Source organism: Rattus rattus, chromosome 1 (assembly GCF_011064425.1).
Source record: "Rattus rattus isolate New Zealand chromosome 1, Rrattus_CSIRO_v1, whole genome shotgun sequence".
Taxonomy (NCBI): domain Eukaryota; kingdom Metazoa; phylum Chordata; class Mammalia; order Rodentia; family Muridae; genus Rattus; species Rattus rattus.
The window spans coordinates 52896670-52913930 of NC_046154.1; the positions used below are offsets into that span (position 1 = coordinate 52896670).

A 17261-nucleotide genomic window follows, 5' to 3' on the forward strand; every position below is an offset into this window, starting at 1 on the left:
AGCTAGTTGATAGAATGTGTCAGTCCCCTCATGAGAATTCTTACTTGTGGGCAAGTCTTTAAAGTGTAGTCTCAGTTTTACAAATGTAATCAATATGCTCTGAATTTTTAAATGAATTCTACAATATAAGGATGGGTGCTTCTTGGAAGGAAAGAAAGACATCCATCATTCTGATCAGGAAAAACTGTAAATACTCCTATATGGCTAACATTGTTTATAATACTTGGCACTACAGAATAAATGCTTTAGATACACAGCAAATCTAATAATAATCTATCAATTCAAATACTTTTTAAAAGATTTCTTTATTTCATGTGTATGTCTCTCTGTGTGTGTCTCTCTGTGTGTGTGTGTGTGTGTGTGTATAGGTACTGCAGAGCCATAAGGCATTGGATACCTTGGAATTACTGTTGAGTCAACTTAAGTTCATGCTGGGAACTGAACCCAGGTCCTCTGCGAGAGCACCAAGTGCTCTTAACCACTGAGCCAGCTCTCCAGCCTTTCAATACTCTTTATGCAGGTACATTTCATCCTTCTAGAAATAAAATCAAGAGGTAACTCTTAAGCCAGATATGGTGTATGTGCTTGTAATCAAAATACTTGTATCAAGTGAGCTTGAAGGTAGGCTGGGCTACTGAGGAAGACCCTATCTTAAAAAGAGAAAAGAAAAGGGAAAAGGAGCAGTACTTTAAGCTCCTATATGAAAGTTATCTTGGTCATTTGAGATGTTCATAGTCAAACAACCAAGACACTTCCAAAAGAAGTCAAATAAACTAATAGCTTTGCCATCTGTGGGAAAGAAAAGTTACTACAGCCAACCAGACAGTCAAAATAGTATTGCAGAGGTCCATTCTAAGACAGGATTACTGCTCAGAACTCCAAAGTGTGAAGAAATTGTCATTCATCTTTTAAACAATGTAAATTGAGATTAAAGATTTATGAAATTCAATTCTCCTTCAGTGTTAAAAGTCAAATTTATTACAACAGCAAGTGTCATGATTAAAAATGCCAGTTAAATGATCATGTATCTAAATAATTTTTCTAATGTAAATACTAGAAATGACAGCTCTAACAATTTTATATGTACACAAAATATTGAAAACATAATGTACTGCACAGGCCAAAAAGTAACATTGCACACTGTCCTCTGTCCGTTCACCTGCTGGTCCCAGCGTCACACCGGCCAGCCCTGGCCTGGTGTGTTCATTCCTCTGACCACAAGCCTCAAAGGAGAGTGCTCTGAACGCTCATTAACTAGCAGCATCAACACTGAAACGCCGCTGATGACATCCTTAGAGGGTAATTGTAGTTCTGAACCTTCTCCCGCTAGGGTCCAGATAAAAGAGAGGAGCTAGAAAAACTGTTTAGAAGAACCAACGTGACGTGGACCCGTGTTTCCTGAGGAGGTGACATCAAGTTCAATACAAAGGACGAAAAGTGCGCTGAGGTGTGACTTCAATGACCCCTGCCCCTCGCTTGCTCTTGACTTAAGCCCTTCAGGAGGCCCACTACCAAAGGGGAATGTGAGTCGGGGATGGGAGGCACCGTAGAGGGGCGGGGGGAGCACAAGCTCTTGAAGGGACATTTCCAAGAATTGTCTAACCTGCCCTGCACTTACAGTAGGGACCAATTCCAGCCCCGTTTCCCTCTCTGCACCCCAGAGAAGATTTTTGGTTATTTTTGTAACTTATTCTGAGCAATCAGCCATTGCCTTTTAGATGATGTTAGGACTTATCTGTTCCTTCCTAAGAACAGCCCCCCAAATTTCAGGAACAACACAAATATTATAGACTTAAACATGTTAGAAACACCTAACGTCTGAATTCATTCACAACATGGGGCAGGTGGGTTTTTTTGTTTTGTTTTGTTTTTCTGCAAATGAGCATGCAACACCCAGAGAAGGCAAGTGGCTGTGCCAAGAGGAAGACAGCAGAGCTGCGATGTACATTTCTCTACACAAATCTTCTTACACATCAGTATGCATGTGCCAAGTGTGGAATCTCATCCAAGGTACCCATGGGATACTTCTGATCCTGATGGGATTCTCTGATCCTGCATCCCCAGTAGCCCCCTGGCAGACGCTGATGCTCTGTGTGCATGAGACTCCCTCTGAGATGAGTCTACAGGGTATGGGGAGAGCGCCACTTACGTTTGAGCTGTAGGAGATCTGCTGCCCCAGTGTTTCTGATTACACAAGCATATCCCAAAGGTTTAGACCCCCTGGGTAAATGAGTGGCTGTCTACAGGGCCATAGTAACAGGTTTTCTGGGAACCAGAAGATAAAAACAATTCACTTTGAGTCAATGGAGTGACCTGTTTGCCAGGAATAAAACTCATTGTTTGTTTACAACATCTTCCCTAAGATGATCATGATATAAAGGTATAAAACTTAGCATATTCAAATCTGTAAGAAAACACAAGTGCACACATATACGTACAATACAAATTCTAAGACACTCCATGCTTTCCATGAGAAGGAAGTGCTACCACTGTTCCCAACTGAAATCATCTCCTCTTCCAAAGACGAGGAAGAAGCCTTGGATCGTGAGGAAAATAACAGCATTGCCAGCCAGCACAAGACCGCAGGCTCCCCACTTGATCTGAAACACAAGAGAAGGGTTAAGTCCTCTTCATGTTGTATTCTTCCTGACTCTCTCACTCTTCTGCATCAGACACCCCACTGAAGCATGACACAATGTTGCTAAGTGATGTCCTGGGTGGAGGACAGTGAGCTTCCCGGTCATGTTTGATTGATTCCACAATGCTTGTTAATTAAGTCTAGTATCACCCTTAATATCATCTCTATAAGATTCATCTCTACTTGTTTTTATTTACAGTAACTGCCTCAAGGAAAGCACGTGTAGCAGGATTATCACTGATCCAATTACAACATGGGGTGCAAACAGTTCCACAGGCACCAACCTCTTTCACAAAGAACAGAAATTGGAAAGTTATGAATCTGTTTGCTTCTTTTCCACGCAAGACACACTTTGAACAAGAATCCACAGCTGAGCAGATGGTTCTATGGATGCATAGCTGGGGATGAGAGTGCCCTCTAGTGGGTATTCTCTCTCTCTCTCTCTCTCTCTCTCTCTCTCTCTCTCTCTCTCTCTCTCTCTCTCTCTCTCTCCAAGTTAACCAACAGAAACAACCATGAAAGCTGCTTCTCCAAACACCATCACAGGCTGAAAATAGAACACTTACCACAAAACTTAAGGTTGATGAATGAGGCCGGAGTCACCTGTGCTCAGAGCGTCATTGTTCCTCAATGCTTATGTAAAGTTCAAGCTGAGGCAGCCTTAGGGGCTCTGCTGAGCAGGCTTCAGGGGCCTTACTCTTACCACTCCTTTCTGCTTCATCATATTACACTGTTACATAAGCCATGCACCGCTTTTTCAGACTTGTGTGCCATTCCAACCCTCTTCTCTACTTTAATCAGAATCCTAGCTGGCCTTAGAGGCTCTTATCAAGCAGCGGCTGCCCTCTCTCTCCTCTTGGTCCTCCTAGTACTCTCATCAGTCTCCCTCCCCATCTGTGGTATTCTTCAGCACGCTCATCAGGCCGCCATCAGTTCTCTGAGAGCTGACGGCATAGAGCTTTTAGTCTCGGCATTTCATAAATAGCAGATGTCCCTGAGATGGTTAATATCCAATAAACAAATAAATACATTTTACAAATACAAATAAAATATAAATACAAATACATATATTTGTATTTGTAATACATAAAAATAAATATAAATAAAAAATACAAATAAATACAAATAAACAAAACTGTACATTTCTGATAGCCAATGTGGTTGGCAGAATAAAAACAAAAAGCAGGCAAGTCGGAGAACATCAAGAATCTGAACAAAGTGGGGTGAGTGGGGTGGGGACATCCTTGTGAAGATGGTGGGGGGGTGGTATGGGATGTGGAACCCTCAGGGGGCAGGGGGAAGTTTGGACTGGGAGGGGAATAAAATTTGGAGTGTATAAATAAATAAATAAGAACAAATTATAGCACAATCTTTGTTTTCTAGTAAAAAACAAAAACAAAACAAAAGCCCACAAGGGGTGTGGCTATATCACTCACTGGATATTCCTCAGTAAACCCCACAGTTCCTGAGAAGTCGATCCCCGGTTCCACTTTGATATGGCCTTCATTCTGTGATTGGGAAAGCCTATTTGTACTGATTAACTTATGGATTGACCCATGGTTTAAGAGGCAGGAATCTAAGAACGACTGAAGAGAATAGCTTAATATGGAAAAAGAAAGACATCATATGCTTTGACTAAAAGAGAGGGGTTGGGATTTAGTTCAGTGGTAGAGCACTTGCCTAGCAAGCAAAAGGCCCTGGGTTCGGCCCCCAGCTAAAAAAAAAAAAAAAAAAAAAGAAGAATCTCACTACCAAAAGTTGTAAGAGACACCAAGAAAGCACTCTGAAGGTATGACCGAGACACTGACCAAAAGGAAAGAGAAACCAAAGCTACAGCCAGCTCCAGGGAGAGCCGAAGCAATGAAAATAAACTTGAAGCCTCAGACACAGGCCTTTGAAACAAACCCTGACCACTGAGTAAAACAACAGAAAACAGAACTCACCACAGCCACGCGAGCAAGAATAACAGGAAATCCAAAGGCAGAAACAACAATCCCAGTGGTGAAGAAATATGCCAGTTCCCGACAAGCACTGCTGGTCGCGTCCGAGTCATAGGTGACCCTTTTGGCAATGAAGTAGGGGATGGGGGAGATGACGTAGAAAATCAAGACGAACAGGGGCCAGTAAACGCTGTTGTCAGAGGAACCCAGATGAAACCAAGAAGAAAAGTTACATCTTAACTCAAAGGCATACTGTTGTTTCAACATCACTATTTTAAATGTCTAAGTAAAAACATTAATCACTTATGAATATTAAAACACGAGGATTACCAGGCACAGATTAAGTTAGAAAAATATTCCTTACTGATACATATGCAGTCTATGTTAAGAAACAAGTATTCAGTGTACGACTGAGGAACAACTGCTTTTTATGTTCGAGATCTACGGGTTTTTGCATGGGGACTAAACCAAGAACTGTGTACATGCTAGGCAAGCACTCTACTGCTGAGCTGCACCACTGGCCCTGATGAACAACCCTCGGAACAGGATCGTAAAAGGCCACCTCTGTTTCCCCTACAGAACACATTACAGTGCCTTACACAAGCTAGCTTCATGGAGATCTCTTGAGTGCACGTATGCATGAATGGTTCTGATGACTGAGAAGAGTTACAAATGAGGCTTCTTATCTGCTACCTTATGTCTCTTCCTCTACTACTCTGGACTACCCTACCTTCATTCTCTGACCTACAGCCACTGCAGTCTTCTCCCTATACACTCTGGTCCCAAGCCTGCCTTGGGCTCTCTCACTGCTGTGCAGTCTAAGCTGAGGGATCCCGTCCTGAAGGTGACCCCAGCTGATCCTGGCGTACAGCACCCCTCTCTAGCTTTCTGCACAGCCATCACCTGGTATCTTTGTGATCATTAGAACAGAGATATGATTTGTCTTAGTCAGTCTCCGTTTATCCTAGAACCTAGAGTGGGATGTTCCATTTGCACTTGATGAAAAGGTAGGGAAAAAAGAGATTTTAGTATGGAAGGAATGAAAACGAACATTTGCTCACTAGATGTACCCAAACCTACCCGTATTACAGTAAATCACAAACATAATCTAACACAAAGCAAAACTACCTGCAGTTGCTAAGAATTCCCACTGAATTTCTAGTTGGGTTTCCCTATAAATACTTTCAAAACAATGTATCATCCTTGTTGCCTTCAGTTAGACACCCTTTAAAGAAAACAGCTCACCAGCCAGTCACTATCATAAACACTCGAAACAATAATAGACCCTATCACCAAACTGTAACCATGCGGATCCACCCACAGAGCAAGCAGCCTTGAGCAGGCTGGAGTGAAGCCACAGACGTAGGAAGTCAGTCAGGGTGATAAGCAGGAAGCAGAAGGGAGTGTCCTGCAGGCTCTGGATGGAAACGAAGAACGTGGGCTCTCCATTTGAAACTCATTTGAAAGTGAAGAGATTTCCAGAAATACTTTCCAGAACCCAGCAGAAAGTACTGTTGCAAGAGGCTATTAGGTGATGTCAGGACAAGCTACAGAGAAGGGACCTAACTGTCACCTGATGTCTCTCGGAAAAGAGCCCTGCACTCTTCCTAGAATACTGTGGCAGTTTTCTGAGGCACAGTCTAGGAGATGGCCTCCATGTAGATTAAGCCTTGAAATAAGTCTTTTCATATACAAAATTTAGACATTAAACATAACATTATTTATAAAATGGAAAGAGACCAAACAGAAAACACAAGTGGCTGGCGACCACAGGTCTCTTCACCTCTACACCCTGCCTCTGTGCTGCAAAAGCAGTGACAGTGGTCCCAACACAGCCTTAACCACAGAAGTGGGCAGCAGCTACACTGTCCACTCTGCCAACTGCTGATGCAGATGAAAGTCCCAAGTTACTGTCACCATGGGCAGTAATGTGTGCTGTTCTCATCCTACAGAGACACGGCACATTACAGGGAATTCCAACACCTGGGTTCAATTAGTCCTGGAACAACAGTGCCACAGGAGAGTCAGAGCACAGAGACACAGCCACGTCTGCCATTTACTGCTGTACGATGAGCAAGGTTTCCGATACTCTGGGCTTTGGTGTTCACTGGGGAAGGGGAACAACATATTCCTAAATGAAAATACAGTAATAGCTGTGAAAACTCTGAACAAATGCTTTTGCTTACCTCATGTTTAAACAATTCCAACTCCACGGTAGATTTGAACTCAGCAATGTTTTCCTGACTAGTTTCTTACCAACTTGACACAAGCCAGAGTCATTTTAGAAGAGGGATCTGACTTGTCAGTTTGGCCGTGTAAGTTTGGTCTACAGCAGCAGTTCTCAACCTATGCATAGGTCATGACCCCTTTGGGGGATTGAATATCAGATAGCCTATATATTAGATAGTTACACTACTATTCATTAACAGTAGCAAAATTACAGTTATGAAGTAGCAACACGAAATAATTTTATGGGGGGAGGGGTTCACCATAACATGAACTGTAATCTTTATTAAAGGGTCGTAGCACTAGGAAGGTTGAGAACCAACTATGATTGATGTGGAAGGTCCAGCCCACTCTGTGTGGTGCCACCCCAGCAAGTGGCCCCAGGGTGGCAAGCACTGAGGAATAAGCCAGTGACTAGAATTCCTCCATGGCCTGTTTCAGTTCCTGCCTCCTCTAGTCCCTGACTTGACTTCCTGCCCTAACTTCCCTTCATAATGAACTGCAACTAGAAACTGAAATAAACTCTCCTTCCCTAAGTTGCTTTCGGTCTTGGCGTTTTCCCCAGCTGGTCTTAGTCACGCATTTTAGGTCAAGGTGTTCAAGCCACTCCCTGCACAGCTGGTGTGAACTCGCTTGATTCCAGATTATCAGTTTATAAAACCTACTGCCACCAATTTTATCTATTACAGCCGTTCCTTAGGATTCCCTGACTCCAGTCTCAGTCAGCACGTTCCTACCTAGCCTCACATCTGGGCGAATTCCATTTGTTTTTCTAGCTCCTGCTGTCTGGGACACATAATCTAACCTCCTCTACAGAGCATACAACGCCCCCAAAAGCTATCTCTTCATCCTTGATTAATCCTCCTCTAGTGGGTTGTAGGATGAAGGTTACTGATTGTTCCCCTATGCTGGTGATTCAGAGAAACTCTCCTTTATCCACTAAGTCTTTGCTCGTGAGAAATGTACGTCTGCTCTCCAAGTTCCTCCTGACTACAACTGCAAGGGCGGACTCATTCTCACACCCACAGCTGCTCCAGATTCAGAATGTGACAACTATTTATTAAATGAATACATCCTTTTTTTTTTTTTTTTTTTTTTTTGGAAAAGAGGTTTTTGCTACACAAATATACTGGTGTCTGAACGGGTTGAATTCTTAATCTAGACTTCACTAACTCATGCCTTGCTGCATGGGCTACACTGATCAGGCTCTGACGGTAACAGGAACAAAGACACAGAAAGAAGTTTCCTTGAGAGCTCACAAAATGGCTCAGTAGGTAAAGGGCTGGCTATGTGAAAACAGGGGTCTGAGTTCAATCCCTAGCACCCAAGTAAAAAGTCTGATGCAGTGGGACATGACTGAAGCCCCAGCACGGAGGGGAGGATAAGGTGGGAAAAAAAATAACATAGTAAAGAGACTAAGGAAGACACATCACCTCCACACACAAGCATACACACACATACATACACACACACACGCACACACACACACGCACACACTGATTTATTTTTCAAAACAACTTACCCATAGTCCTCCAAGGCACATCCCAGCATAAGAAAGGTCAGCCCAATTGCCCCGCTGAAGGAGAGTGCCACAAGAGCTGTGGAAAACACAACTTCCTGTTAAAGGTGCTAGTCCATAGTCATTTAGGGGTGACAGATGTCATGGGGACAGAGCGCAGTGATGGCAGCATGGCCTTGTAAATATGATAAAGCGTTTTATATTTTAAAAAGCTGAGCTTATGGTATATCTCAACAACACATTTTCACTTAAAAAGAGGCGCAAGGGGCTGGCGGAGGGCTCAGCAGATAGGGCACCTGCTGCCAAGCCTGATGACCTGAGTTCAATCTCCAGGACTCATACGACAGAAGAAGACCATCTGCTGCTGGCTATCCTGTAGCCTCCGCCGGTGTGCATACCCCCCCACACACATAAATTTTTAATATAAAACATAAGGAGAGGGCATAAATGTAAGCAAATGTAACAACTTATTTATTTCATTAATTGATGTTACATCTGACTATCAAATGAATACGACTTATGTAACTGAATGTCTATGTACGTTTTAAATCTTCCAACTTGAGATCCTCCTGCCTCCACAGCTCAAGAGCTGGGATAACAGGCAGGCACAGCCATACACTTAGGAAGCCTTAGATTTAGATGAGGACATGGTGGTAGAGTTCTTTTGACAGAATCAGTGTCTTAAAATGAGAGAAGTGAACTACAGTTCTCTTTCGCTCTGTCTCTTCCTTGATCTTGGACTTCCTGGCCTTTAGAACTCTGGATTAAGTCATAATTTAGACTATGCAGTAGTCTGTGGTTCATTTGGTACAGTAGCCCAAAGTGATAAAGAGACCTGCCTCTGTCCACCACTGTTAACGCCAAAGGTGGAAAAATCTCTTGCCACTCCAGCAGCCCTAACTACCGCGTGGGCTCTCTCTATATTTGCCAGAGGAGGACAGTCAGCCAAGCTTGTCAATACAGTCAGGGGAACTCACAACCATAGGCAGGTTACTCTTACACCTTCTGAACGCTGACTGCTCTCTTTCCCTGATTATATCCCGGATGGTCTCTGTGTGCCCAAACCACAATTACATCAAGCATTGGAGGAGTGCTTTCATGCCTTCATAGGAAACAGTCCCCAACTAGCAGCCAATGCACCTCTTTCCTACACACACTGGATACTCCCAACTGAACATATTTGCCTTTTCCACTTTGCTGGTTGACTCCCAGTCACCAAATGGGTTGTTCAGATGGCCAGTCTGCATCCGATTGTTTGTATGACTTCAGGCGGCTGGACCTCTCTGAGCCTAGTTTCTTGCTTGTAAAATGACAAAGATGGTCCCATTTCGTTGGGTTTATGGCAATCAAGTTAGGTAATCCATACACAGTGCTTGGCAAAGGGGCTCACCCAATGCTAGCTATGGGAAGTCTCCACTCAACCTAGATATATTATTTGATAAAATGGTAACTCAAAAGCACAGGACGCTGGATCATCCAAACTTCTTCTGAAAATTTCTAATCCCTAATATAGTCACTAAGATTTTTTTTTTTTGTTGCTGTTGCTTTCTCTTATTTAATCAATTGGGGGGGGTGCTGTTTAATACAAAGATACTAATATCCCTTCCAGGAAACTTGAATATAGATATCAGGGGATGATGAAGTAATCTCTATATTTATTTGTATCTTTTTTTTCTGTTAATATGGTATTTTTAATGGACAAATACTTACCAGTTCAGAAGTTGCCTGGCCTTTCCTTTGTAGCCCTGACCCCTCTCTGTATCAGACGACCTACAGCATTCCCTCTTCCAACTGTGAACCCACAGCATGAAAACTACAGACCTACTTCTTCTCTCTGTTCTGATACAGTCTCTCAAATTTCACAACCGGCTGGATGCCTTCAAGCCGTGTGTGTGTGTGTGTGTGTGTGTGTGTGTGTGTGTGTGTGTGTTTAAAAATTGTATTTCTGCCTACTCCCTCTCTTTTCAAACTGAGTATATGAACAACGGGGTGTACAGTGCTTCATCACATGTAAACAGGACAATCTTATGAAATCAGTACTTTCCTTCCATCTTCCCATAGGCTCCTGGGATTGAACTGAGATCACTGGGGTTCTGTGCAAGCCTTTACCTGCTAAGTCATCTTGGCAACTCGTTGCCATTTCTAAATTTCAGTAGGAGTTAACCGACAATTCAAGTCCATCTCTTTTCGATTCACACATGACTGCTGAAAAGCTGAGTTCAACCCAAAGTTCCCAGTATAAGAGCCAAGCCATATCCACGGCTCCAGCCCACAATAGATCCTAAGAACTCCACTTCCAGTCTGGACTACTGTGGCACAGAGCCAAAGTCACCAAGGACCTCAAATCTAACATGTAACTCCACCCCAACCCTCCCAAACACATGCTTCCTCTCCCTTGAAGGCCAATCTTAAAGGGCTGAAACCATAGCTGTACTCTGTAGCAAATCAAAGTAACGCATTTTACCTCATTCAAAACTACTGTCTTCTCTTGAGCTCTGTGCAGGGCATCGGGTATGCTCGCTCACTGCCTGCTGCCAAACCAAGCACCTTCCAGTCCTTCCTCCACATATGGGACAGGCACTTGTGTGTGTCACCCGTTGCAATTTTGTTCACAGCCTGCACGCTGTCCTACCACATAGAGGCTCACTACAACCCGACCCCTAACTTCTCCAGCTTCAGTGCTCCCTGCTCTGCCTGCAAGAGCCTGTGGAAATAAAAAGACAAGATGTGTTCTGCCATGGCTTCGGCCCCAGTCCTGTGAATGTATTCTGGTCTCAACCCAACCCTTACAGAGCCCTGTAAATTCAGCTCAAGGATTGATCTTCTGCTGATTCCCCCATACAGTGGTCATCCATATTAGCTTCACAATGGATTACTACAGTCTGGGTTTCTCCGAACAAGGGAAATTAATTCTCAGTTCTAGAGGCTAGACTTCCAAAATCAAGGCGTCGGCCGGGCCATTCTCTCTTAAATCTTTAGAGAGTAGCTTCCTTGCCTAATGCCCAGTGTTGCTAGTGTCTATACCACTGCTGGGCTTGTAGCTACACCACTCCAATTTCCGTTACTGTTTTTTCTTTTAATTACTTATTTAGGTTTACTACTTAGAGCCAAGCACCATATTGCATGTGCAAACAGGGAGGTCAGAGTTGGTTCTCTCCCTTTACCCTGTAGGTCCCAGGGACCAAACTCAGGTCTTAAGGCTCGGCAGCGAGTGCCTTTCCTACTAAGCCATCTTGGGGTCCTCTGCTTCTGTCTTCCCAGGGTGCTTTTTCCCTTCTTATCTGAAGGACATCATTCAAGGCAGTACTACCTTGGGTTGATGACATCTGCTATTTGCAAATAAGGCCACACCCTTACTTGGCATCAGGGAGTTACTACTTTAAACCTATCTTTTGGAGGAGCATGATTCACTCCACTATATTATCTCTATTTTCCCAACTGTCTCAGAGCACACATCACTTACTTACACAGCAATATAATAATTTGTGGCTATCAACTCAGTCCAAACTCCTCACTTATCTTTTATCCAAGTCTCCAGCATAGCCAGTCTCTCAATAGCAGTTGAATTATCTGTTTTACTTCAGTGCTCTTGTCTACTTCATAGCCTGTGTTCCTTTTCACTACATTAGTACATCAACGACTGTTGCTATTTTGTACTTTCTGCCCATGACTAAAACACTCTGAAGCAGTGAGACACAATTTTTCATGCCTTCTACACTGCCTTCAAACGGATATATCATACAGTGAACACTGCCCAAGTAAACCATGATTACATGGCTGATATTGTCCTCCAAAACTGGTCAGATAAACGTATAATGCACCCACAGGAGCATACACTGTGTCCATCTTGCAGATGTCGGGTAAATGGGAAGGTCTTTGTGGATAGTTTTCAAGGAAAGGAAGTCAAACACAGAGACAAGTTAAGTCTACTCTGTGCGGATGACCAGAAATCCGAATACCAGGAAGCCTCCCAATAACTTCGTCTCCACTCAACGCCCATTGCTCTGCATTCATACAGATCAGGGTGATAATCTCGGTACACCCGTTAACACTATTCAAGAACACAAATAGCACACCCACTGCTTTGTTCGCAGACCAGTAAAGAAAACACTCAAGAAAGTCTTGTTAAAATCCCACCTAATTGCAGCCCCAAGGTTGTGTCAAATAGAATATTTCTGGTTACTTTCCACTGCCACACGCCCGAAATTAATTCTGCCCAGAGAGAAAATCGTAAAGGAACAACAGGACCAAGTTTCCAACACACATCCTGGACACAAAGGCTCCTCTGTAAGCCACAGGAAACTGCGGCGGGGCAGGAAGGTGAGGATGTGGGACCCTGATGTGACCTACGGGGAACTGAGAAGCCCAGGGGACCACTGTGGAACGTACAGCCCACGGGGGAAGCCCCCGCCTGGGAACGGGAGGGCGTGGGCGTGGGCGCGAGCATTTATAGGCTCGGCGAAACACCTCTGCCGCGCATCCGGGAGGCCGCGGTCTGCACGAGCTCGCACACCCGCACGCTACTCAGCCTGCAGCCGGGAGCGACCCCCACCCATTAGCCGCGGGCGAGGGTCGCAGTGTACCTTTAACGCCCGCCATGTCTCTGGAGCTGGGGCTGTCGCTGCTTCCGGCTTTCTCCAAAAGCCGCCCACACCCAGACTAGCCAGAGCCGGCGCGCGAATCCAAAGCTCGGCCCGCCCCCTGACGACATTAACTCCATACTCAACCAACGGAGCTCCGCCTCTTCAGCTAAGCCCCGCCTCCTATCTTAACTCCGCCCCCCAGAAGCCCAACTTCACGCTCCATGCAGAACCTGATTCCTACTGGTTTAGAGTTCTGCCAATCATGACGTTTACCCAATTATGCCAGATTTTGCCCTACAGGCACTCAGCATTTCCTGTACGGGTTCCGATACCTGACACTCTGAGCTCCTCCTCTGCCGGGCCCAGTTCCGCTCCGCCCACAGTTCCGCCCCACTCTGGCACACAATCCTGCCTCCAGCCCATGGAGACCCTCCCCCAACGCCCTCCTCCACTTCGGGACTCCGCCCCCGGCTCGCATTGCTCTGTTCTTGGCCGCACGGATCCCACTAGGGTGTGCAGAACTCCGCCCCCGTGGACTGATCCCGCCTCCACCACTCTGCTCGTACTCTACTAGTTATAATTCCTGCCACTTAGATCTTCATTCCGGTAGTCTCTGAATTTACTCAGCAACCCCGCGCGATCCGGGATCTCCACTTCTAGTCTCAGCCCTCTCCTACTTTCATTACCTCAGAAGAGCTCCTTCATTTTAACTCTTCAGGGATCCTGGATTCTGAGCCATCCAACCCTGATTCTCAATCTGGGGTCCAGCCCTTTCTCACTGGCTGGCTGCTAGGAAACTTGCCTGAGAGGACAGGTGGAAAAAGTGGGGCGCTGGATAAGAATGGGGAGAAGTGACCTTCAGTGCGGACTTAGTTAGACCTCACTTTGCAGGACAACTCTTCCTGTGTGTGTGCATGTGTGTTTTTTTCTGAGATTGTATGGCTGGGATAGTAAAGATTGGGCACCAGAAAACAGGCTTAGAGGCATCCCTTCCTAAAATCTGACTTTTGTATAGATTTGCTTGCTTTGTAGCTACATTAACATTTTGTGCAAACTACCGTGTCCGTCTCCTTCATTCGTTACAAACACTTTGGGTCTGAAGTTCTCCTGGGTCCTTAAATAAACAGCTATTTTATTTATTTATTTATTTATTTATTTATTTATTTATTTATTTATTTATTTATTTTTTGCAACGCAGGCCTTCTTCAGTGGACTCTCCCTTCATCTTAGAAACTATCTAGTAATCCAAGACCTCTACAGAAAGGATAGGAACTGTGCCAAACAGCTCTTTAGACAAGGTTAAAAAGACAAAACCCAACAATTTCAAAACTTAAAAGTAAAGGGGGGAAAAATGCTCAGACTGCTAAGACCTAGTATACAATCAGTGATTCTGAGAAGCACATTTGCATAACCTACAATAGAACTGTTGTCCTACTTTAAACTGTTAATCCCATTGTAACCATTACAACTTAAGCCATTGTACCCCTTGTAAGTGTATACAAGATGAGAAGAGTACACAGGGTCTGCAGTGTCAGGCATGTGCCAGCATCATGAACAACGTACTAGGTGAAAAGGAGGGGTTACGGTACCTATAACAGCATGCAGAAAATTGCTCTGCTAAAACCTGTAGTTTTAACTCCTCCTTTATAACCACTGAGGAGTTAGGAGGAGGTAGGTTTCCCCACCTTAAATGGTTAGACTACATGATAGAATCTTTCATCCTCAACCACCCCTTTTGTCCCTGATAGGCCTTGTAGAGGGGCTTGCCAAAGCTTTCTGAGACTAATCCCATGATTTAAGAGAAAGTGATATCAGAGGCAAAGTGTCCTGTGAATACCAAAGGCTTGTCAAGAAAATACTGAAAAATGGTAAGAAAGGGGAAAAAAAGAGGAGAAAGAGAAAGATTGATGTGGGCCCCCAAGGTAATGTTTGGAATCAGGATCCTGGACAGTGTTTCTCTCCAACTGCTTTCTGCAACAACAACTGTCCTTTCAGTTCACTGAAATCCATCAACAGAACCCACTGTATGAACAAATTCAAAGGAAAAAACAACACATGATCATCTTATTACATGCCGGAAAGCATTTGACAAAAATTCAACACCCTACATGTTAAAAAGTTTTGGAAAGATCAGGAATTGAAGGCCCATACCTAACCATAGTAAAAGCAATATACAACAAACCAGTAGCCAACATCAAACTAAATGGAGAGAAACTTGAAGCAATCCCACTAAAATCAGGAACCAGACAAGGCTGCCCACTCTCTCCCTATCTGTTTAATATAATACTTGAAGTCCGAGCCAGAGCAATCAAACAACAAAAGGAAGTCAAAGGGATACAAATTGGAAAGGAAAAGGTCTAAATATCACTATTTGCAGATTAAATGATAGTATATTTAAGTGATCCCAAAAGTGCCACCAGAGAACTACTAAGTCTGATAAACAACTTCAGCAACGAGGCTGGCTATTAAATTAACTCAAAATAAATCAGTAGCCTCCCTCTACTCAAAGGATAAACAGGCTGAGAATGAAATTAGGGCATTGACATCCTTCACAATAGTCCCAGATAATATAAAATGCCTCGGTGTGACTCTAACCAAGCAAGTGAAAGATCTGTATGACAAGAATTTCAGACAGGAGCTGGATGTAGATCTCTCCCGAGAGACACAGCCAGAAAAGAAATTGCCAGCAGCAAACCAGAACTGAGAATAGATGAAGGGAAAGAACTGGAAGAGCTTGAAGGGCTCGAGACCCCATATGTACAACAATGCCAAGCAACCAGAGCTTCCAGGGACTAAGCCACTACCTAAAGACTATACATGGACTGACCCTGGACTCTGAATAGGTAGCAATGAATATCCTAGTAAGAGCACCAGTGGAAGGGGAAGCCCTGGGTCCTGCTAAGACTGAACCCCCAGTGAACTAGATTGTTGGGGAGAGGGCAGCAAGGGGGGAGGATGGGGAGGGGAACACCCATAAAGAAGGGGAGGGGGGAGGGGGATGTTTGCCCGGAAACTGGGAAAGGGAATAACACTCGAAATGTATATAAGACATACTCAAGTTAATAAAAAAATAAATAAATAAATAAATAAATAAATAAATAAATAAAAGAATTTCAAGTCTCTGAAGAAAGAAATTGAAGAAGATCTCAGAAGATGGAAAGAACTACCATGCTCATGGATTGGCAGGATTAATATAGAAAAATGGGCGTTTAGCCAAAAGCAATCTACAGATTCAATGCAATCCCCATCAAAGTTCCAATTCAATTCTTCATAGAGTTAGAAAGAGCAATTTGCAAATTTCATTTAGAATAACAAAAAAAACCCACCAAGATATCAAAAACTATCCTCAACAATAAAAGAACTTCTGGGGGAATCACCATCCCTGACCTCAAGCTGTATTACAGAGCAATGGTGATTAAAAACTCCATGGTATTGGTACAGAGACAGACAGATAGATCAATGGAATAGAATTGAAGACCCAGAAATGAACCCACACACCTATGGTCACTTGATCTTCGACAAAGGAGCTAAAACCATCCAGTGGAAAAAAGGCAGCATTTTCAACAGATGGTGCTGGTTCAACTTGGAGGTTAGCATGTAGAAGAATGCAAATCGATCCATTCTTATTGCCCTGTACAAAGCTCAAGTACAAGTGGATCAAGGACCTCCACATAAAAGCAGATACACTCAAACTAATAGAAAAAGTAGGGAAGAGCCTTGAACACATGGGCACTGAGGAAAATTTCCTGAACAGAACACCAATGTCTTATGCTCTAAGATCAAGACATTTGGGACCTCATAAAATTGCACAGCTTCTGTAAGGCGAAGGACACTGTCATTAGGACAAAATGGCAACCAACAGATTAGGAAAAGATCTTTACCAATGTTACATCTGATAGAGGGCTAATAGTCAATGTACAAAAAGAACTCAAGAAGTTAGACTCCAGAGATTCAAAAAACCCTATTTAAAAATATGGTACAGAGCTAAACAAAAAATTCTCAGTTGAGGAATATCGAAGTGCCTAAGGAAATATTCAACATCCTTAGTCATCAGGGAAATACAAATCAAAACAACCCTGAGATTCCACCTCACACCAGTCAGAATGGCTAAGATCAAAAACTCAGGTGACAACAGATGCTGGTGAGGATGTGGAGAAAGAGGAACACTCCTCCATTGTTGGTGGGACTGCAAACTGGTACAACCTCTCTGGAAATCAGTCTGGATGTTCCTCAGAAAATTGGACATTCCACTACCTGAGGACCCAGCTATACCTCCCCTTGACATATACTCAAAAGTTGCTCCAACATATAACAAGGATACATGCTCCACTATGCTCATAGCAATCTTGTTTATA

The 17261-nt window shown here is 43.7% G+C and overlaps 1 protein-coding gene across 1 annotated transcript; it reads right to left on the reverse strand.

Annotated features, from left to right (window-relative positions):
- Positions 1 to 955: 955 nt before the first annotated feature.
- Positions 956 to 13030, reverse strand: Leprot. The gene is made up of 4 exons (XM_032901699.1): positions 12907 to 13030; positions 8327 to 8402; positions 4582 to 4768; positions 956 to 2600 (listed from the first exon to the last, which is right to left on the reverse strand). The coding sequence occupies exons 1-4, from the start codon at positions 12920 to 12922 to the stop codon at positions 2484 to 2486; spliced, it is 396 nt and encodes a 131-aa protein (XP_032757590.1). The 5' UTR covers positions 12923 to 13030; the 3' UTR covers positions 956 to 2483.
- Between the last annotated feature and the right edge of the window lie 4231 nt (positions 13031 to 17261).

Bases quoted from the DNA above. Each gene is read 5' to 3' on its own strand.
- Leprot (XM_032901699.1), bottom strand. The intron at 4,769-8,326 runs GTAAGTTGTTTT...CTCTGACAACAG, and splicing joins TGTGCCTTGGAGGACTATGG to CGTTTACTGGCCCCTGTTCG. The intron at 2,601-4,581 runs GTGAGTTCTGTT...CTTGTGTTTCAG, and splicing joins TTCTTGCTCGCGTGGCTGTG to ATCAAGTGGGGAGCCTGCGG.